This window comes from Pseudonaja textilis, chromosome 1 (genome assembly GCF_049901715.1).
Source record: "Pseudonaja textilis isolate UNSWEBS1 chromosome 1, rPseTex1.2, whole genome shotgun sequence".
Lineage (NCBI taxonomy): Eukaryota > Metazoa > Chordata > Lepidosauria > Squamata > Elapidae > Pseudonaja > Pseudonaja textilis.
Window position 1 is genome coordinate 189,340,424 of NC_141990.1, and position 21,280 is coordinate 189,361,703.

Here is a 21,280-nt window from a genome sequence, read left to right on the forward strand (position 1 = left end):
TCCTGAGCTAACATGACTGGAGGAGGAATTCTGGGAGTTGAAGTCCACAAGTCTTAAAGCTGTCAAGTTTGAAGAGCCCTGTTTTAGAGGAAAAGAAAAGGGATACCGGGGAGAGAGGGAGGGATCGGTGGGAGGAAGCAACCCTTGATACACGGCCACGGGCAGAGGATTTCTGCCCAAAGCGGTCACTTTCACTTTCGCCCCTGCTCGTTTCCATCGTTCCAGCGAGCATCAAGTTTCCGAACCCCCACCCCCCCGCCCCACCGCAAGTAAAAACCTTTTAAACTACAACTCCCATCATACCCCAATCTCCCTCGTCTCTCTATCTCTCTCTTTGGCCCAATGGGAAGAAAAAGATTCCGCAGCGTTTGACCTTCCCCTGCGATGCGAGCCAATGGCGAGCCCGGCTTGCGCCCTCGCTCAGCCAATAATACGGGAAGACGATCGTTTGAGGGCCGGGCGGGAAAGTGGTTGCGATTTTGAATGTCGAGAAAAGTCTGAAAGGTAAGCGATGGCGAAACGGGTGTCTGTGTGTGTGTGTGTGTGTTGCCTGCCTGCCTATCTGCCTATCTCTGTCCAGAAACATTTTTTTTTAAATGTTTAATGTTGGTAACTCGCTTGATAATTCTAGGGAGACAAAAGGAGAAACGCTAAAAAACATGTTTTGGAAAATCCTTGCTACTAAGCTTTATCGAGGGCTTTTGCAAACGGAAGTTTACCTATTGAAAAGGAAGCAGGGTGGTTGTCCCGTTTCATAAAATTCGTGTTTCTTTAATGGATAGCAAAACCCTCAAACCCCCTGCTTTGATGTGTGCATAAATCTTGGTTTCTGTCTCTGGTTCAAGATCAACACTTTCACAAGGTTTTAAGCTGGAGGGTGTTTAGAATAGACTACTTTATTGGCCAAGTGAGATTGGATACACAAGGAATTTGTCTTGGTGCAAATGCTCTAAGTATACATAAAGAAAAGATACATTCGTTAAGAATCAAGAATCATAACGTACAACACTTAATGATAGTCATAGGGGTACAATCAACAATCAAATCATGCTAGGAAGCAGTCGAATATAAATCGTAAGGATACAAGCAACAAAGTTACAGTCATACAGTCACAAGTGGGAAGGGATGGGTGATAAGGAGTGATGAGAAGATTAACAGTAATAGGAGCGCAGACTTTGTAAATAGTTGGACAGTGTTGAGGGAATTATTTATTTAGCAGAGTGATGGCATTCAGGAAAAAACTCTCCTTGTGTCCAGTTGTTCTGGTGTGCAGTGGTCTATAGTGTCGTTTTGAGGGAAGGAGTTGAAACAGTTTATGTCTGGGATGTGAGGGGTCTGTAAATATTTTCACAGCCTTCTTTTTGACTTGTGCAGTATACAGATCCTTGATGGAAGGCAGGTTGGTAGTAATTGTTTTTTTCTGCAATCCAAATTACATTGAAGTCTGTGTCTGTCCTGCTGGGTTACAGAACCAAACCAGATAGTTATAGAGGTGCAGATGATAGACTCAATAGTAGAACTGTATCAGCAGCTCCTTTGGGCAGTTTGTGCTTTCTGAGTTGGTGCAGAAAGAACATTCTTTGTTGTGCTTTTTTAATGACATTCAGCTTAACATTATGCAGAATACTCGGGTCTCTAGCTTAAATGATTTGAATGCCTGGGATTTTTTTTTTAATGTAAATAGCCTGATGGACGAGTAACAGCAGAATTCCATTGCAAAACTGTCCTTAAGCTGGAACAATGATTTCATTTTTGCTGTTTGAAATATCTTTTCAGAACGATGGCTGAGATGAAAGATGATAATGATGAGCTGGCAATGCTTGAAAAAGACATCAAGGAATTTTGGGCCAAGTTCAAAACTATTTGTTGCCTTGAGCCTATTGATCAGGTGTTGGGGCTAAGAGACTCGTTCTATGAATCCATAAACAATCTTTCAGGTAAAATTACGTCTGGTTTATTATTTTGTTGCAGCAGAAAATGAAATATCCAGTATATTCTTCATTCCCCCTTCTAGCTCTAATTGATTGGGGTAGGCGGACCATGGAAAAGAAGAATGATATCTAAAGTATCTAAACAAGACTTTTTCCAACCTTTTGGCTTGCCTGGGCCACGCTGAGTGAAGTGGAATTTTCTTGGGCTGCATATAAAATAGATAATGTAGTTCATGTATATAAATAATAAGTTTCCTTTATTTTTAAATATTTTTAATAAACTCTTGTGGGGCCACATTATTAGATGTCCAGGGCCACAGGTTGGACATACCTGATATGAACTATGTACGATACTCCTTTTTCATTTCACAACAATATTGTGGAAAGTTTCATCTGAATATAAAGTTTGTGGGCAATGTTATTGATTAGATTTATATCCCACCTTTCTCAGGAAGGTGAATTTATATATTTTCACTGCTTTATATTTGGTTTTATATCTGGTTTTATATTCTGTAAGCTGCCTTGAGTTGCCAGGGGCGAATAGGCGGCAATATAAATCCAATAAATAAATACATAATAAATTAATTTAACCTAGTATCAATATTTATTTACCTTATATAGCTGCACATTTCACTTTTGCAAGACTAGGTAGCTTATAATACAGGTAGTCCTTAACTTATGGCCATTTGTTTAGTCACCATCCAAAATTACAACGTCCCTGAAAAAAGTGACTTATGACCATTTTTCACACTTATGACCATTGCAGCATCCCCAAGCTTAAATGATTTGGGTTTGGAATTTGGACACTTGGTAACTCACATATATTTATGACAGTTGCAGTGTCCCAGGGCTATGTGATCACCTGCAACCTTCTGACAAGCAGAGTCAATCGGGAAGCCACATTCACTTAATAAACATATTACTAACTTAACAACTGTAGTGATTCATTTAACAACTGCAGCAAAAAAGGTCATAAAATGGGACAAAATTCACTTAACTGGCTTGCTTAGCAATGGAAATGTTGGGCTCAATTGTTGGTCATAACTCAAGGACTACCTGTACAACAAATAAAAAATATAAAATAAAATAAAAACAATAATTTCTGGCTGAGTTTTGATTTTGTTTTTTACATTATAGATAAATGGTCTAAAAGACTGAAAGAAGGGGATGAAATTATCAACAAATTTCATGAGTATAGCAATGGTACAGTATGAATCATTTCTCATTTTTCTTAACAATCATTTTACAGAAGCTGATAAACCAAGTAGAATGCCTGAAAAAAAATTTGTTTTTAAACTCAGTATCGATGTCTATCCTGAAAAATAATGTCCGGGCCACCTTTTCTATAAAAGCAAATGTAAACTGCTGAATGCAGTGCGGATGAGCCAAACCTTGATCTAACTTCCAGTTGTGTTATAGAATAACAACATGTATTTAATTGTAAAGAAGCATAGTTATGAACTTCAGATAATCTTTGCATTGTCAGTAATGCTTCTTCTGTTCCTTTCCTCTCAAAAGTCCATGAATCAAACTGTTTGGATAATGTCCACTGTATAATATTAAGATGATGAAGGTGCCAGTTTTATGGGAAAATGTATTTCTGTTGGATTGGGACTAAATGTAAAAACTTCCAGGAGCTGGGTTTGGCTTTTCAGGCCTACAGGGATATGTAGTTTTCTCAATAACAGTATGAAATTGCTTTCCGTGGCTTTCTTCTGGGTTTTCTTTTTCATCCCAACCTAGTCTTTAGTCCTGCCTCTGCCTGATGGTTTATCAAGTACTAATGAGAATGTGTTGTACTGTAAATATAGCACTAGCACTTAGACTTATATACCACTTCACGGTGCTTCACAGCCCTCTCTAAGCGGTTTAGAGTCAGCATATTGCCCCCAACAATCTGGGTCCTCATTTTAACAACATCCGAAGATGTGAAGGCTGTGGTGTCATCCAGGTGCTGTGTAGTTTACTAAAACAGTGTTTTGTTTTTCTTTATATTTCATGTGGGTGTTGCATTTAATGTTGCATTTAGTGGTAAGGATAGTGGTTAATATCTAACACATGTAATATATAAACAAAATGTTCTCAAATAAGATAGAAATATTTATTTTGTCATATTTATGCAGTGTATGTCACAGCATCTTTCCAACATATTTTGTTCAACTTTTTAAAAGTTTTATTCAGTAAACTATATTACCCAAATTACTGAGGGGTAAACCTAAGTAAATAGCTTTTGCGTTTTAAAAAAAAGATGCACCTTGTTTTCTCTCTTTCGTACAGAAGTCTGTGAGTTGAACAAATCAATTGAAGAAAAGCAAGCTAAAATCTCAGAAGTTCTTTCTAATATTACGGATGAGGAAAAGGAGAAGACAGACTTGATGAACAGCATTCAAGAGTTAAAGGAAGAATTAATCCGAAACAGTAAATGTAAGTTACACTGGGAAAATGGAACATGAACAGTTTAGATTTCTATCCTGCCTTTCCTCCTGAAAGTATCCTATGTAATACTCTGTGTTCCAGTTTCCCCCCGAAATAGCATCTGGTTGGGTTGGAATGAGAGAGAATGGCTGGCTCCTGAGCTTTCATAACTGAGGGTGTTATGGAACGTGGGATACCCAGGTCTCGAATAAACACATTAATCATTACATCATACTGGCTATTTTGATAATGACTCGGGAGATGTTGGAGCTGGCCATTCCAATTCAACCAAGTCAGTTTGGAACCACCATGTTAGGATACCCACATGGAAATATTTCTCCCTGTAATGAAAGAAATAATACAAGTTAATTCAGTTGTGGGTTGTTTTTTTTTAAATTCTTGCTCCGTATGCTAATTTGGTGCTTCTGGAATGCTTTACTTAGCCCTATTAAATGGCTCCAAAGAGCACAGTCAAATAGGAAAAAAAGCACAGAGAAAACAATTTCATTTCTCTTCCTTGTGTGTATTTTATATTACTGTCTCGCTTTTAGTGCTTCCTTGCAAAATTGCCTGCAGTTTTAAATTGAAAGTGAAATATTTGATTTTAGATAGCAATAGCACTTAGGCTTATATACCCCTTCACAGTGCTTTCCAGCACTCTCTAAGCAGTTTACAGAGTCAGCCTGTTGCCCCCCTCAACTATCTGGGTCTCCATTTTACCGATCTCAGAAGGATGGAAGGCTGAGTCAACCTTGAGCTGGTCAGGATCAAACTCTTGGCAGTGAGCAGTGAATTAGCCTGCAATGCTGTATTCTAACCACTGTGCTGCCACGTCTCTTAGATGAAGATGCCTTAATCTTAATGGGCTTTCCAAGCTGAGTCTGTACAGTTAGAAGTAAGCATATATGTTCAATGATACTTGATGAAGAACCATCATATCCAGAAGCTCATATACTTCAAGCCTCTTAGTCTTGCTGGGGTTGTGCTGTAACCTGGTCTCTCTCATCCGGACTCTTACAGCTGGGTATCAGCATATTAATGGTATTTCACTCTGTGCCAACAGATGACCTCACCCAGATGTAGGAGTGAGAAGAGAGATGAGTTCTGAGGCATCCCACATAAGAGCTAGATCTTTTCCCCCACCAATGCTGGCTGAAACTAACATTGGAGAAAGGAAAGCGTTACTACAGAACAGGGCCTTCATCCCAGCCGCTGAAGCTGGTCCAGAAGGATACGATGGTCAATGGTACTGAAAACTATCCAAAGATCTAGAAGGACCAGGACAGATACATCAAGCCCGTCAGAGGTTATTCATGAGCACAACCAATGCTTTCTCAATAGTGTAACCTGTCTGACTCCTGATTGGAAAAGTCTAGATAATTTGCCTCTTCCAGGGTCTACAGAAGTGATGCACCTACCATTTATTCCCCAATTGTCCCTTAAAAAGGGAAGGTTGGAAACTAGATAAAAATCATCCAGTACTGTTGAGTCCAAGGACAGAGTCTTAAACAGAGGGAACAGACCACTGTCATCTTCAAAAACCCCTATCCTATAAAGCATTCACCACCACTTGGACCCAACGACGTGTCATCTAGCTGACCTTGACCAACTAGGAGGGAAACAGGTCTGATACACAGGTAGTAGAGCTCATAGCTCTGAAGACCCTGTCCAGTTCCTCAGAGCTAACTGGCTCTGAAATTCACCCCAAACTCATCCCTTTCGTAGGACCTGTCCAGCTAAATGAAGTACAATAGATCTGAGCAACTTTGTCCCACAAACTACCCTTTCTCAGTAACCCTGCAAGGGCTTCTCCATCCCCTCCCAGAGGAGGGATCTGGTTACCTGAAACAGGGCTACCAGTTTCTATTTGCAGATGCAATAAGAGCAGAGAAGTGAGTCTGCTTTGTTGCTCTTACCACTAGCAAATAAATCCTAAGAAAGGCTATTATCCATGCTCAATTGGAATTGTTCTCCAGCAATGAACTGAGTGTCTATTGTGATGTTTCCTTCCCCCCAAAACTCAGAAACTAAACAGCATTACACAATCCCAGATTACAGGGAGTTCACAGAAATGCAATCTAACCTAGATAGCCCAGTAAAGAAACTGCAAATGATAAATTGGGTGATATTTTTTAAAAAATGGTTCTTTTGTTGAAAACGTCAGGTACTAATGCTGAAAAAAGAGATGCTTGATTCCATAAACTTATCAACTTACTAAAAAAAAATGGACCCAGGCATAAGCTTAGCAGAGATTTTGAGGCTTTGTTTCTTTTTAAATTCCAGCAAAGCATAAAACAGAAGAAACAGAGGGAAGACTTCAGAAAGCTGAAAAATTATTCAAAGAGAGGCTTGGATTAGAAATACGAAAAACATGTGGTAAGGTTGACGCTCGCATTTCTACTTCAGAATGACTGAGGTTATCATTTTATAGCAAAATCAATTTGTTTACAAAGCTGATGATTATCACTGCTATGCTATATAAGCTTAAAAGTAATATTTTTTTCCATGCAGATTTGCAATGTTGCCAACGGTTTCTGCAGGGGAAAATATTCTCACATTCAAAAATTTCTTGTCTGTGCAGGGCATCACTGCCAGCTCAGCCTCATTTTAAAAGCTCTCTGTAAGAGACCAGTTCAGCCCTCCGCTAACCCTTGTCTTCATCATCTTGCTTGACAATTTCAGGCAATGAATGAAAGAGGAAGAGGTTGATCAAAAATGGGGGGCAAGTTGTAGAGTAGGGGGTCATTGTCCCCTTCAGGTTTTGCCCCACTCATTGCTTGCTTCAATCCAATTTAGCACGTGGTTTCCAATTAATGATAATTATGATAATTCAGGCTGTGCAGATGGCACCATTTGGGGGACGGAAGGCTCTCAGCAACACTGAACATTGAAAACAGTGAATTTCTGTGACTGTCAGAAACACCAGTTCTGATTTATGGAAAAATGGAGAGATCTCTTAAGAGATGAGCATAGTTCAGCAGAAAAGGGAATCCTTCATCTTCAAAACAATACATTTTGCATATCTTGAAAATTTACCTTTCCATAAAATTGGGTACCAATAGCAATAGCACTTAGACTCATATACCGCTTCACAGTGCTTTTACAGTCCTTGCTAAGCGGTTTACAGAATCAGCATATTTCCCCTAACAATCTGGCTCCTCATTTTACCCACCTCGGAAGGATGGAAGGCTGAGTTAACCTTCAGCCTGGTGGGATTCGACTTGCCGGCAGTTGGCTGTCAGCAAAATAACCTGCAATATTGCATTCTAACCACTGCGCCACCACGGCTCCTGAAAAAGCTGGTAGCTGAAAAAGCTGCTACCAGATTTCTTACGTTTTTGCCTCGCAGACTTAACACGGCTCTCTTTTCTACAATATCCCCAAGGATAATGCTTTTCATGAATGAGTAGAACGTTTCTGCGTGCCAAGTGGTGTGGGTTATTTTTCCTCACAAGGGTTTTGTGCAGTGTAAGCTTTTTTTTTTTTGCAAGCCTGGGAACAAATAAATATTCAGTGCCATACTGAGCTCTGATCTGTCTGAACTTCAATAAGAATCTTCTTAGCTTCTTAAGTTTTTAAAAGTGCTATTTACTATTATAACGATCAGAACCATGGAGTCTTAAAAAATTCAGCCTTCACATGTTTTCATAGGGGATAAAATATTTCTGAGCATACCCTTGATGAAAATAATGGTTTTCAGTACTAGAATAGATTAGAATAGAATAGGCTAGACTAGACTAGAATAGAATAGAATAGAATAGAATAGAATAGAATAGAATAGAATAGAATAACAGAGTTGGAAGGGACCTTGGAGGTCTTCTAGCCCAACCCCCTTTTTAGGCAGGAAACCCTACACCACTTCAGACAAATGGTTAGCCAACATCTTTTTGAAAACTTCCAGCATTGGAGCATTCACAACTTCTGGAGGCCAGTTGTTCCACTGATTAGAACTGAGCTAGCGAATCCAGTCACACATACATTAGGTTGTTTTTGTGACATTTACGCATCCTAGTTTTGCCCTCAAGTTTTCAGCCAACCCTGCAAACAGGGATGGGCTTTTATTGCTGATAAAAGCCTTCAACTGGATTATCAAGAGACTTATTTGAATGGGATGCTCATCTCCTGCCCATCCTCCAAAAGGACCGGAAAGCCCATGGGAGTGTGTATTGCAGCTTCCCTTTTCTTGATCTCTTCAAATGGCTTTTTCTCTCCCTGCTCTGAAGAATGGACACGGGAGCCAGAAATCCTGGGGAAGGCAAGCAGTTCACATTTCCATCCCTAAAATCTTCGAAAATGGCCTTTAGAAAGGCTCCAAAGGGATAGTGGCCCTATATGGGCTTGAAGTTGCCTGTCCTTCATTAAAGGCAGTCAGTTCGCATCCATTTATTTCTGTCTGTGCACAAACATGTCAAAAAAAATCTGTTATTCTTTAAAGGGAATTTCTAAAACTGCAGTTAAAGTGTTACTCTTGGTCCCAAGATTATTCAGGGTTAGGGGATGGGGGGGGAACTTCAGTGCACAATAGCCCAATCAGGCATTGTGTGTATTCCCATTGATCCTTTGTAAATGACTATTTGGATCCAGGGGAGCTTTTCTCAAAGTAGAAATAAGTCTCTGTGCAAATAAACCAGGAGTTGTGATTGGTCAAAGCTTCCCGGGGGAAACAGTTTGCCATTTCCCACACCGTTTCCTACACTAGTTAGACCAAGGGTTTTCAAAGTTGGCAAGTTTAAGACTTGTGGACTTCAACTCCCAGAATTCCTGAGCTAACATGACTGGAGGAGGAATTCTGGGAGTTGAAGTCCACAAGTCTTAAAGCTGTCAAGTTTGAAGAGCCCTGGTTTAGACATTCATTACTAATAATTTCTTAAAATGTGAGAATAAAGGAGGAACCGTTTCAGACTTTATAAAACGGCAGTACATCTGAAATATATATACAGTTTTATCTGGCATACCTGAGATTTAATGCCTCTTTATTTTTGCATCCAGATAAGCATTTGCAATTTGTATTCCGCTGCATTGATCACAAAGATTTCCAAAAGCCATACATACTTACTCTTTCCATAAATGAAGAGGGAGCTTACGAAGGTATGTATGGAACTTCCAACCATGTCTTATTTTCCTATTTCCTTTATATCAAAATAAGCTCACACCTATTCATTCTCATCATCTTTTCATTCTACTATTTTTTAGTAGCCGTCAGTATTGAAATGATTATTTTAAGATTGTAGTTCAGTTTTTCCATCAATTTTTATACATTTCTCTTGGCCACCTCTGGTTTTTCCATGCTTTTTTTTTTACCCCCTAAGGGCTTGAACAATTTACTAGTCTGTGCATCAGGTTGTATTATGTCCTGTGTTCCAAAACTTCCCTGCCTTCTCTCCAACAAGACTGGGCTTTGGCAGCTTTTTGTGAGATCTGTCCTGATTTCTTATTTCATTCCTGCTTGAAAAAGACCTGTGTGGCTGATTTGCGCTCTCTCTCTCTCTCTCTCTCTCTCTCTCTCTTTTAACCAACTGAAGCTGGGTTTTACAGGTAGTCCTGGAGAAACGACCGTAATGGATCTTGCCCATTACAGTCATAAGTCATTGCGGTTGTTAAGTGAGGCACCCATAATTCACCTTGCTCAGTGACCACTGTCCTTTGCCCTCTCAGGTCTGGTTGTTATAGGTCTGTGATGGCCAATCTATGGCATGCATGCCAGAGGTGGCATGCAGAGCCCTCTCTGGCCACACGAGCTGTTGCCCCAGCTTAGCTGCGCATGCGCCTCATGCCGGCCAGCTGGTCTTCAGGCCTCTGCCATGCATGTGTGGGGGCGGGGTGCATGGGGGGGAGAGTAGGGTGCATGTGCAGGGGACGTGCACACATGCGTGGGGAGCGGGGCACATGCGTGGGGATGCATGTGCATTGCATTTTGGGTGTGTATGTGTGTGTGTGTGCATGCTTTGGGCACTCGGTGCCGAAAAGGTTAGCCATCACTGTTATGCGTCATTAAACAAATGGAACAAAAGAGATGCCTGCCAAAAGAGGACAGGCAGATCCCCTCGGTTGCATAGAAACGGTTGCTAAGCGGGAGAAAAAAAAGGGCCCGGATCCCAAATGATCTGAGTTTCCTTTCTCTGGCCCAGCATGCTGGCTCCCCTCCTCACCATGCATTATAGAGAAAGAAAGTCTCCCTCTCTGGCTGAGGATGGGGAGTGGGTAGCAATGCGCTGTGCGAAGGAGCAAAGCTGTTGCAGCTTTGTTCCGGCCTCTGCACAGCAGCACATTTCCTGCCCTGCCTTCCCTCTAGCGTGGGGCAGGGAAGGAAGGCAGCCCATTGTGTAGAGAAATGAAGTGGCTTACAACATTCCTTGTGGACTTTCTGAAGAAGCTGGCAGGGAAGGTTGCAAGTGGCGATCACGGGATCGTGGAGGGCTTGGCAATCTGTCGTAAGTCTCAACGGGTTGCCAAAGGGTCCAGATTGCAGTCACATGACTGGAAGCCCTGCAACAGCCATAACTTTGGGCACCAGTGGCTGTTATTTCAACCGGTCAACTGAGTGAACGGTTTGCAAGCCAGGGACTTACCCATATATAGTGCAGAGGCACTGGGATTAATGCGAATCATGGAAAAGGATATGCCAATTGGGGCAATGCTGCCAGCAAAGCATCAAGGTGATGGCATTGTTAGGATCTTCTAGGGTGGCTACTTCAAGGGCCCCTCCGGAGGCGTGGATAGAAAAGAGGTCCTCTTCCGTAGGACAGTCAACCTCCGAGACCTCCTCTGAATGATTTGCATGGTCATTCTTGTAGCTATCCATTCTCTTATTTCTGCTTTGCGAAGTATTAGTGGCCACTTATCTAGCACAGGGGTGTCAAATGCACATCTGGTCTTCAGGGTGCTTAAATCCAGACCACGGGGTCAGCCTGGAAATATCAAAGGACCAGCCCAGGGTGCCAGTAGCGACTAAAACGGGATGCATGCGCCCCCCGCACTTCATTTTCACCCTCCATGGCCTCCTTCAGCACTCTGCTGGTCAAAAATGGGCCCCAAAACAGGTTGGAAAACAGGCCGAGAACAGCCCTGAGAACGGCCCAAAAATGGGCTGAAAAAGGCCCCCAAAACAGCCCAAAATGGCCGGCAGGAGGCATGGAGGGTAAAAACTAGCTGCAAGGGGGCCACATGTGGACACCCCCACCCCCCCATGCTCTGTTGTGGCCATCAGGGTGCTGAAGGAGGCATCCATCCCGTCCTGCCAGCCCATGGAAGACACCTACAATGCTGGTCTTGCCCTCGAAGAAATCCAGTTTGACACCCCTGATCTAGCAGCTGTGAAAAGTAATGGTAAGAGATAGCCCAGTTTTCTTAGAATGTATTGACTAGTTTATTAAAACTTCCCAAACAGTTTAGAGTAAAACAAACCAAAATAGAGTAATATATTTTAATAAAAGCCCTCAGGAAGATTTAAAACCTTCACAATGACTTACAGTATAAGAGACAGCTGATAATATGAAGCCAGCATTCAACTTCCCACATATGTGTTTCTTGGTCTGATGTTGAGATAGAAAATTGTGAGAAGTGAAGGCAGGATATTCTTTTCTATGTCCCTTTCTGACTTTTATATGTCCAGATGTAATATACTATGTCAGGATGTCTTATTTTCAATTTTTTTTGAAGAATATAATTCACTGCTTTTTCCTAGTGGTCTCTTGTTCTCCTCCCTTGGACTGCACAGAAGAACTACAGCGGAAAGTGAGAGAAACCAACAATTTCTCTGCATTTATTGCCAATGTTAGAAAAGCCTTCATTGCTTTGACCTACCAATAAAGCACTGCTTATTCTCTAAATCTGCCCTTCATATTTTGTCACTTCATACTTGGGAAGAATAAAAGTCTTGTAACATCTTGAAGGTCTTGGACAATGACTGTGAAAACATAGGTCCAGATCTTCATTCTTATTTTGAGTTTTTAATGCAACCTGGGTTGTGAGAATAAAATAGGTGTGGGTGGAAAGCTAGCTGTGCTGGACATAACTCTTGGAAGGATTCAAATGTAACATATCTAACTAATAACCTAATAGAATTAGGAAATAGTAACCAATCATCTGTTGAATGATTGTCCTACCTCACTAGGCAACAAAATAATAATCCGAGGATCCCCTCAAGGGGGTATATTTGAAAATTGGAAGTCTTGTATCTTCTAGCAGAACAAATTTCTGGTTTGCTCAGCCTTGCAATAGGGGTGCTATTATCTTCATGTCCTAAAGTCTTATGAGTCTGAAACAAGAAACATTGTGTAGAATTTGATTACATGGTGCCAATTCCGTTTATGAATAATCTCTATGTAAATTGACTTCCTCTTGCATTTCAGAAATAAATGTCAGTTTCCCTTTCATTATATCGCAGAGATCTCCCAACAATTTATTAAATGACTGGTTAACGTGATAATTTAAGAGTATCATTTAAAAGGGATTTAATGGAAGTTGTCTCTAATTGTTTTGTTGCAATGCTAATTCACCAAATATCCATTTCAGAGCTGCTTATAAATAAAAGTATTCTTTGGCTTCTATTCTGAGCATAGAAACATGTCTGTTGGATTTGTTATCCATATTGGGGTGGTTATTTTTCTTTTCGTTTTAAAGAGAAGGTTCATCATTGCTCCTGTCAGTCGCGAGAGTGACTTCTTCCACATATGTAGCAGGAAAATTGCCTTGTTTCCCCTTTCTAGAACCGTACCACCAACCACTCTTGTCTTTGTGATGAATTACAATTACATCACCTGAAAGGATAATACAAGCCAGTTAATATTTACTTAATTATGTTGTGTCATTTAATCTAATGCATGGGACAATACCCACCAATGCAAGGCATGTATAGAAGCCCTTCCCTCTACGGTAGGTGTGTCAAACTCAAATTTCATTGAGGGCTGAATCAGGGTTGTGTTTGACCTTGGGAGGCCAGGATGGGCGTAGCCAGCATGATGTCACTTGTGTCACCTGTGGCGGCCTGAGCGCTCTGCCAGCAAAAACAGGCTCCCGAGCTTCGTTTTCGTCTGGGATGGTCTCTTGCAACTCTCTGCCAGCTAAAATGGAGGTTGGGAGGAGCCCTGTTTTTGCTGGCAGAGGCACTGCGGGCCGGTCCTTCTTTGTTTGCAGGGCGGGCCCATGGGCCAGATCTGGCCCCCGGGCCTTGAGTTTGTCACCCCCTGCTCTACAGGCTTTCAAACAAGGCACCTACTCTTAAGTGCATCTTGCACGTAAGTAGGAAGAAGATCAGGAGACACAACTTTGCAGAGCTAAAACTGGGTTAGAAAAAACGGTGCATTCTTTGAATTCCGAATGAAGTTCATTCCATTCCTCTGGTTCATCCCAACCACACTGTTGCTTAACTTAATCAGGAACCACATCATTGAACCAATTTATAACAAGCTTGATTTCTAAAGCTCTATTACAAGATACAGACTTGCTTTTAATAGCCTTTAGCTGTAAGCCGGTCCTTTTGCAATATCAGCTCAGGTTTTTTTAAATTCCCTAGCTGGTTTCTTTATACATAGATTTCCATCTTTTTTTTTTTCAAGCTGTTTATCTTTGATCAATGAACATCTGCAGAAATGTTCAAGGTGTGATTATAATATTCTTCTATGTGATTGTAATGACAGCCACGTTCCTCCCTTGAGTTTTAATTTGGCCAACTTAGGACGGCTGTTTTAAACCTGTATTTTCTCAGTCCATTTATCATTGAGATAATTACTATTATTTGAGGTACACTGATAGAGTTAGGCAGGATTCAAACCTTTACCAAATTAGTTTCTTTTAAATATATATATATTTGCATAGTTAGCTCATATCCCAAGTTTTCTCATCAAAGTAATTCTAACTGCGTAGCTTTTTCTTGTTACATTCTGAAACAATTATCCAAGGGCCTAGGCAGAACAAAGTTCTGAAATGACCCACAAACTTTCAGAATTTTTTAGGCAAATGAGATTTGGTTACCTCTTTCGTTCTTTCTCCACTTTCATTTTTAGCATCCAATAAGGGGGATTAAAAACATGGGCAGCCGCCTTGAGATGGTGGCCCAGTAGGAATACCGAAGAGCATCACAAACGGAAAAAAGCTCTGAATAACAAATCAACTGTGATAAGTTGACATTGGCAAACCATGCCAGAGGGCCCCCAATAGTTCTATGACCTATGTTAATGAGTCCTCTTCAGAGGTGGTATTCAGCAGGTTCTGAACGGTTCTGGAGAACCAGTAGCGGAAATTTTGAGTAGTTCGGAGAACCGGCGAATCCCACCTCTGACTGGCCCTGCCAACCCCATCTATTCTCTGCCTCACGAGTCCCAGCTGATCAGCTGGGTCTTCTTTGGTTGCCCTGCATAGGAGAACGGAGCTGGAAAGCAGGTTAGTGGGGTGGGGAGGGAATGGGGATTTTGCAATAACCTTTCCCTGCCACACCCACCAAGCCATGCCCACCAAGCCACAGAACCAGTAGTAAAAATTTGAATCCCTCTACTGGTCCTCTTTGTTTAAAAAAAATATGGGTTGGGCACCCATTGATTTTTTTATTACAGTCCTCAAAAGGGATTAGCATTTTATTGATTTCCAACTCTCTTTTTTCGAGATTTTTTGGAGATTAGGATGAGTAAATGTTACCTTTACTTAAGCAAAGCTCGTCCTCTCTTTCTGCGTGGTAATCATACACAGCTCGACACGTTCTGCTTTCTGAATTCTCTGGCTGCAAGGAGGTGGTGGAATTGGCGCTGCTCCCTGTTTCTGCAATGTCAAGCCGAAAATGGAATATTTTTCATATCGGCCCGGTTGATGCCTTTTTCTCTGCAAATGATCCCAAAGCTCTATACAGGTAGCCCTCGACTTAACGACCAGCACAATTGAGTCCAGATTTTCTGTTGTCAAGTGAGATATTTGTGAAGTGAGTTTTGCCCCATTTTACAACCTTTCGTGCCACAGTTGTGAAGGGAATGATTGCAGTTGGTAAGTTAGAAATTGTGGTGAACAGCAAAGGACTGGCCCGCAGTGCCTCTACTAGCAAAAGAGGAGCTTGGGGGGCATCCCCCCCCCCAGCTCTGTTTTTTTTTGCCATTTTGGGGCATGCACAGGGGGCCCGGCTCCATTTTTGCTGGAAGAGGGCTATCAACACAAACAAAACGAATCAAGAAATATTTCCCCTTTTGCATTTGATCATGCAAGAAGGAACAGGAAAGGAGAGAGGAAAAGAGGAAAGACAAAGAAAAAGAAGGGAAGATGAGAAGAGATCAAGGAAGGAAAAATAAGGAAAGAGGGGAAGGAAGGAGGGAGATTATAATGAGAGTGAGGGAGGGTCTCAGGGAAGTCCTGCCTTACACTTGGCCACCACAGGTGACCATGACATGAGTCCTATGTCACGCCCACCATGGCCCGGCCACACCCCACATACACACACCCTGGCCCTCCAAGGTCAAACACAACCCTGATGTGGCCCTCAGTGAAATCAAGTGTGACACCCCTGCCATAGAGCATTGTTTGGGTTCAATCTTCCTTTGATTAATAGCTGCTCGTTTAGTATATGAAGTAGATTACAATTAATTTTGCAGCCAAAAAACAACTGGGTGGGGAAAATTAACAGGAATAATAGCAATAGCAGTTATATCACGTCATAGTGCTTTACAAGAGGTTTACAAGTCAGCATATTGCCCCCAACAGTCTGGATCCTTCCAAGATAGAAGGGTTAGTCAACCTTGAACCGGTCAGGATCAAACTCCTGACAGTGGGCAGAGTTAGCCTGCAATACTGCATTCTAACCACTGTGCCAACACGGCTCTATATAATTCATTAACTAAGGGTCTGAGGAGTCCACCGGTAAATTTAGCTATTGTTTTAAAAATCTCTATTTCAGACTTCTCTAATCATTTGATGCCCACCTTTCTAATATTTCCTTGATAGAGTAAGGACCTCATTTCAGCTAGGTATTTATGAAAGGGAAACAGAATCAATTTGGTGTAGTGCTGAAGGCATCACACTAGAAACTGGAAGACTGTAAATTTTAGCCCTATTATAGACATGAAGCAGCTGGCTTGACCTTGAGCCAGTCACTCTCACTCTGTCCTGGGAAGAAAACAATGGTAGATCAGTTCTGAAAACTGTAGGGACTTATCCAGGTCATTGTCAGAGTCAAAAATTGTCTCAAAGACATACACAGACAAAAAAAGCAGACAGAAGGAAGCTGGAGTGATATAAACTGGGCTAATAAATAAATGAATAATTTACCTGGCAGGCAGTTTGAGCTAATCCCAGATTCACCAGTATTCTTCATTTTCAAGTTCTGCTTAACACTCTTCATTGTAATAGGGCAAATGATAGTCACAGAACTATGTAGACAGTCCTAAAGGGAAAGGAAAATAGTATTATTTCTCTTTGCTTATTCAAAAAGTGTACAATTCGGATTTCTTGGTCCGTAATCCTGTTGAAAAAACTATCACCACAGATAAATTCAAATTCTGCAAACATTTAAAGCAATCATCCCAGATGCCACCGAATCCAACCACAACTTCTACACATGATTGTTGATATGTATTTTAAAAATAAGATGTAGGAAGATTTTCTAAAGTGAGGATTCTGACAAGAGTTGCTTTGAATGCTGTTGGAAAGCTCTGCAACCATTCTGATCTGTAGCACAGCAGGGGAAAAAAACTTGCCACACACAATCTCAGCAGCAAAAGCTGACTGAGTCAAGTCTTTATGTGTGTTGTCTATAGGGTTGTGTGATTCTTGTCTTCCCTTCTATGTGAGGAACTGGAGCTTTCCTGGATCAGCTTTCAGTAACGTTCTATTTTTAATAACCCTGCATCTTTGAGTGCCATACTATTAAGAATATCTCTCTTAATTGTTGGAACCTTACAAAAAAAAGTTCATTTTGGGGCTACAGTGGAAGTCAGGGATTCTTTTCTGGAGGATTTTTCCAGACAGTATCAAGATGTAGAAGAGAGGGCTTGTGAAGATGACTTTGGAGGTCTGTGGACACTTCCAAGCCCGTCTACTTTATACATATTAAAATAATCCATAACATTAAATGAGTGGAGTGGAATGGAATGGAATGGAATGGAATGGAATAGAATAGAATAGAATAGAATAGAATAGAATAGAATAGAATAGAATAGAATAGAATAGAATAGAATAGAATAGAATAGAATAGAATTTTTTTATTGGCCAAGCATGATCGGACACACAAGGAATTTGTCTCTGGTGCATAAGCTAACAGTGTACATAAAAACCAGCAAGTAATAGGTCATAGATATAAAATATAAATCATACTTTCAGTCATTAATCATAAGTTACAAACAACAATTCTCCAATAGGAGAAGATAGTAGGAACGGTGAGAAGATGAGAAATGAGACAGTGCTGTGAGAATTAGGTATTCAGCAGACTGAAGGCATTGGGGGGAGGAGGGGAAATCTATCCTTGTGTCTAGTTGTTTTGGCATGCAATGCCGTATAGCAGCGTCCTGAGGGGATCAGTTGAAACAGATTATGTCCAGTTTGTGAGGAGTCTGTAGATATTTTCTCAGCCTTCTTTCTGATTCGTTCAGTATACAGATCCTCAATGGAAGGCAGGCTGGTTACGGTTGTTTCTTCTGTAGTTCTAATTATCCGTTGAAATCTGTACCTGTCCTGTTTGGTTGCTGTGCCAAACCAGACAGTTATTGAGGTACAAATGACAGAGTCAATAATTCCTCTGTAGAATTTTTATTGTAGTTTTACTGTAGAATCTAGTATGCCACAAATCATTAACCTCTGAAATTTACTCCATTTCCAAAAATGTTCCTGGAAATTGCATGGTTTCAGAAGCATCCTTACAAAATAATAAAATGTGAGTGGCTGCAACTCAATACTTAGTTTGGAATTGTGGAGGAGGGGATACTGACGAATTTTACTTTGAATAAATGGGGCTTTGGGGACTGGCCAAATCACCACGGCAGCCATAAATGCTTGAAAAACTAAACATGTTCCAAAAGACTGTTTGGGAATGACAAAAGGGTTTTTAAAAAATGATTTTATCCCTATCATGAAGACAAGTTATTGGCAACGGTAAAATGAAAAAGAAAGAGAGAGAGAGGGAGGGAGGGAGGAAGATCATTTACTACCACAAAGGAAATATGGATGCAGATGCAGTCAGAGAAAGGCATGAAAAGAATTTTGACTAAAATCAATATTTAAAACAGAACATTATGATACTTGTTTCACCTATGCATATGCAAGAAAAGAGATTAAGATGAGCAATCAGGGTAGTCTAAACTTTAAAGTGGTAGTATCACATTCATGTAAATATTAACAATAAAGCAGTAACATCATTCAGAAGGGATTAAGAAATTGTAAACTTCACTTACAGTCACTATAGCCAAACCTGAGAGTATATAATATAATAAATGACATGCTGTGTACATATCAAGATGTAACCACCTTCAAGTGGATTAATTAGTAACCAAGTATTAATCCTGAGACTGGGCCATTTCCAGGAGGTCTTACAATAACATAATAATAATCCAGGTGGGTTTACAATAGCCTAATAATATCTGATTTCCATTACTTAGCTATAGGATTAAATAAAAGGGCTGAAATAATTCTGTAGGTCTATGGCATGAGGTTATAGATGCATATATAGGTGATCTCCAAAATTATCTTATGGACAAGTAGTACCATATCTCAAAGGTCATAATATTACCTTTTCTTTCCATTTTGAAATGCAGTCATTGCAGGGATGAGTTGGTTTAGGCTTCTTTTCAATTTCAGCAAGTGCACTCCCCAATTTGAAATGATTTGCTTGCAGAAGGGCAGCTTTCAACGTTGCCTTTAATATATATATATATATATTTAAATATATGTAAATAACAAATATTTTGATGTAACCATTTTGTTTTCCCAGTTCTGATTATTGGGAGCAGAAGGAGACACTGAGATTAAATGATCTAGTTTAAAATACACTTAGTCCCCATTAGCAACTACAGGAAGCAGCAACTTAGATATTGAGAGGTCATTAAGTATAAAATATCATACCCACTGTACTTATGATTTTACTTAAGCTTTGCTTTGCTTTATAGCTATAAAGACAGTCAGGTGTGCCCAAGTGGGAGGGAAAGATTCTGGAACTTTATTCATAAGAAAACTGAGTGAAAGGGCAACTCTTAATGTCCTTTTTCTCCACTCCTCTGGCCATTTGAATGCTCACCCCCGTGTTGGGATATTTAGCGACAAAAGAATTGATGTTTGCATTTACATTAATTGGAGAGAAAGGGATTACATGAGAGCAAGGAGGGACATATGGGACATATGGGTAATTCACTTGGAAAGGAAGCCCTGGTTCACTTAGCAAGCAAATAAAAGCAGAAGGTGTAAAACTGATTAAAGTGTGGTCAGTTACAGGAAGCAGCGGTCAACTGGCTGATTAAGTTTCCAGAGTTGATCTTTTTAACTTGCAATTAAGACTTTTTTAGGTATGCGCTATGTTGCAGAGAAAAGCAGTTCAGGACTTTTTTATTTTTATTTTTTTTGCCATGTATATGTATACATCCAAGGTAGACTATGATTCTGTAATTCTGTTACAGAATCTGGTTGTCCTGCTATAGATGCATAAACCTCCTCCCAGGGGAGAACAGAAACAAACTGAAGTGGATGTGCAGTGTCTCTAACAATGCTTCAAGCTCCTAAGCATATAAGCATATAGCGCTTATAAGCAGTATAACGGGAATAATGGGAAGCGAGCTTCCTACAATCTTCTCAGCTGTCCTTACCATTCTCTGTATGGACCTTCTATCTGAGTCACTTCTACTGTAAAAGATCACTGTCCAAGCTAGTTACTAATTGAGGACTATCTGTACTTGTTTTATTGTTCTAAAATATTTGCTCAAATAATATTAACCTATTATAGCCAATGAATCTTCTAGTAAAGATGACATTGTCCTAAACATTTCAACCCTATTCATGTATTCATTCATTGTATTTTAATTCATGTCAGATTATCTTGTGCAAAGTGCCTTTCTTAAATGGCTTTCCTTAAATGTTAAAATGACTTTCCTTAAATGCAGCCCCAAAACTGAAAGGTTGTTTGAGTAGTTACCAGCCTAACTTCATTGATGTATGCATTATTAATTTCCAATGTACCTCATTAAGCTGTGCAATGGTATCATTTATATTCTTTGCATCTGAAAACTGTGGAGTTTCTTTGTAAGCCTGAAGCATCCGTTCTAAGCCTTTAAAAATATAAACACAAGGATTTGCTTAGTCTTCATACACTTCTAAATTAAACCTGGAAATCAACCATGATATAATAGCACTGTTAGCAAATTTCCATTATTTCCATTAAAATATTTTTTAGGTTCTCAATACAATATGTAATGTTAGAATAAAGCAATATACATGCTTTAAAAAAAGAATGAACAATATTAGAATGTACACAATGGTATTCATCTACTTTCAACGGTAGAAGTACTAATCAAAAGGAACATTATTCAGGCACCCACAGTTTTGTTACAGTGACAGTGTGTCTTGTTTAATATCAGTTCAAACTTTAGGAACCTACATATCGTATTTTCACCTTAAAACAGTTGAAAAGGCTGTTCCAAATTGAAGATGTTACTTGTATTCCTACCATGCATCCTCAAATCTCTATAAGTACTGGGAAAATTCCTGGTCCATTTGAATATTTAAAAAGTTAAAAGATGTAGCCCACTCTCTTAAGTAGGGCTTTTGATCTTGTACCCCTTGTTGATCTATGAACTTATATTGGGGGGGGGGGGGGACTGCATTATTTTTTGTTAACCTATAAACTCAAACTTAATTGTTGCTTTTTATTTATAGGCAAGAAAGTAAAGTATGGTATCTAAACTCCCCTCCATGTTAACTTCAATATATTTCATTATCTAAAATCATATTCCCAAAAGGGTATTGTCTTTTTATTGATTTAA

General features: G+C 40.1%; 2 protein-coding genes across 15 annotated transcripts in view; one reads left to right on the forward strand and one right to left on the reverse strand.

Annotated features, from left to right (window-relative positions):
- The first annotated feature begins 239 nt into the window (after positions 1–239).
- Positions 240–12,175, forward strand: SPC25 (SPC25 component of NDC80 kinetochore complex). Of its 2 annotated transcripts, none has more exons than XM_026697105.2 (7): positions 240–504; positions 1,777–1,937; positions 3,069–3,134; positions 4,209–4,355; positions 6,630–6,722; positions 9,336–9,434; positions 12,031–12,175. In XM_026697105.2, the coding sequence occupies exons 1-7, from the start codon at positions 395–397 to the stop codon at positions 12,153–12,155; spliced, it is 801 nt and encodes a 266-aa protein (XP_026552890.2). In that variant the 5' UTR covers positions 240–394; the 3' UTR covers positions 12,156–12,175. The 2 variants fall into 2 exon arrangements, with proteins under 2 accessions (XP_026552890.2, XP_087776136.1); XM_087920010.1 differs by lacking the exon at positions 240–504 and adding an exon at positions 521–531.
- Positions 11,689–21,280, reverse strand: part of NOSTRIN (nitric oxide synthase trafficking) — a 36,971-nt gene continuing 27,379 nt past the window's right edge. For 12 of the 13 annotated variants that reach the window (XM_087919994.1, XM_026697095.2, XM_087919991.1 and 9 more), the window contains 5 exons: positions 20,478–20,566; positions 19,042–19,167; positions 16,590–16,704; positions 14,979–15,098; positions 11,689–13,105 (listed from right to left, as the gene is read on the reverse strand). In XM_087919994.1, coding sequence (XP_087776120.1) covers positions 12,963–13,105; positions 14,979–15,098; positions 16,590–16,704; positions 19,042–19,167; positions 20,478–20,566 — 593 coding nt within the window. In that variant the 3' untranslated portion in view covers positions 11,689–12,962. The remainder of the gene's footprint in view (positions 13,106–14,978; positions 15,099–16,589; positions 16,705–19,041; positions 19,168–20,477; positions 20,567–21,280) is intronic. The other variant, XM_087919992.1, reaches the window with a different exon arrangement.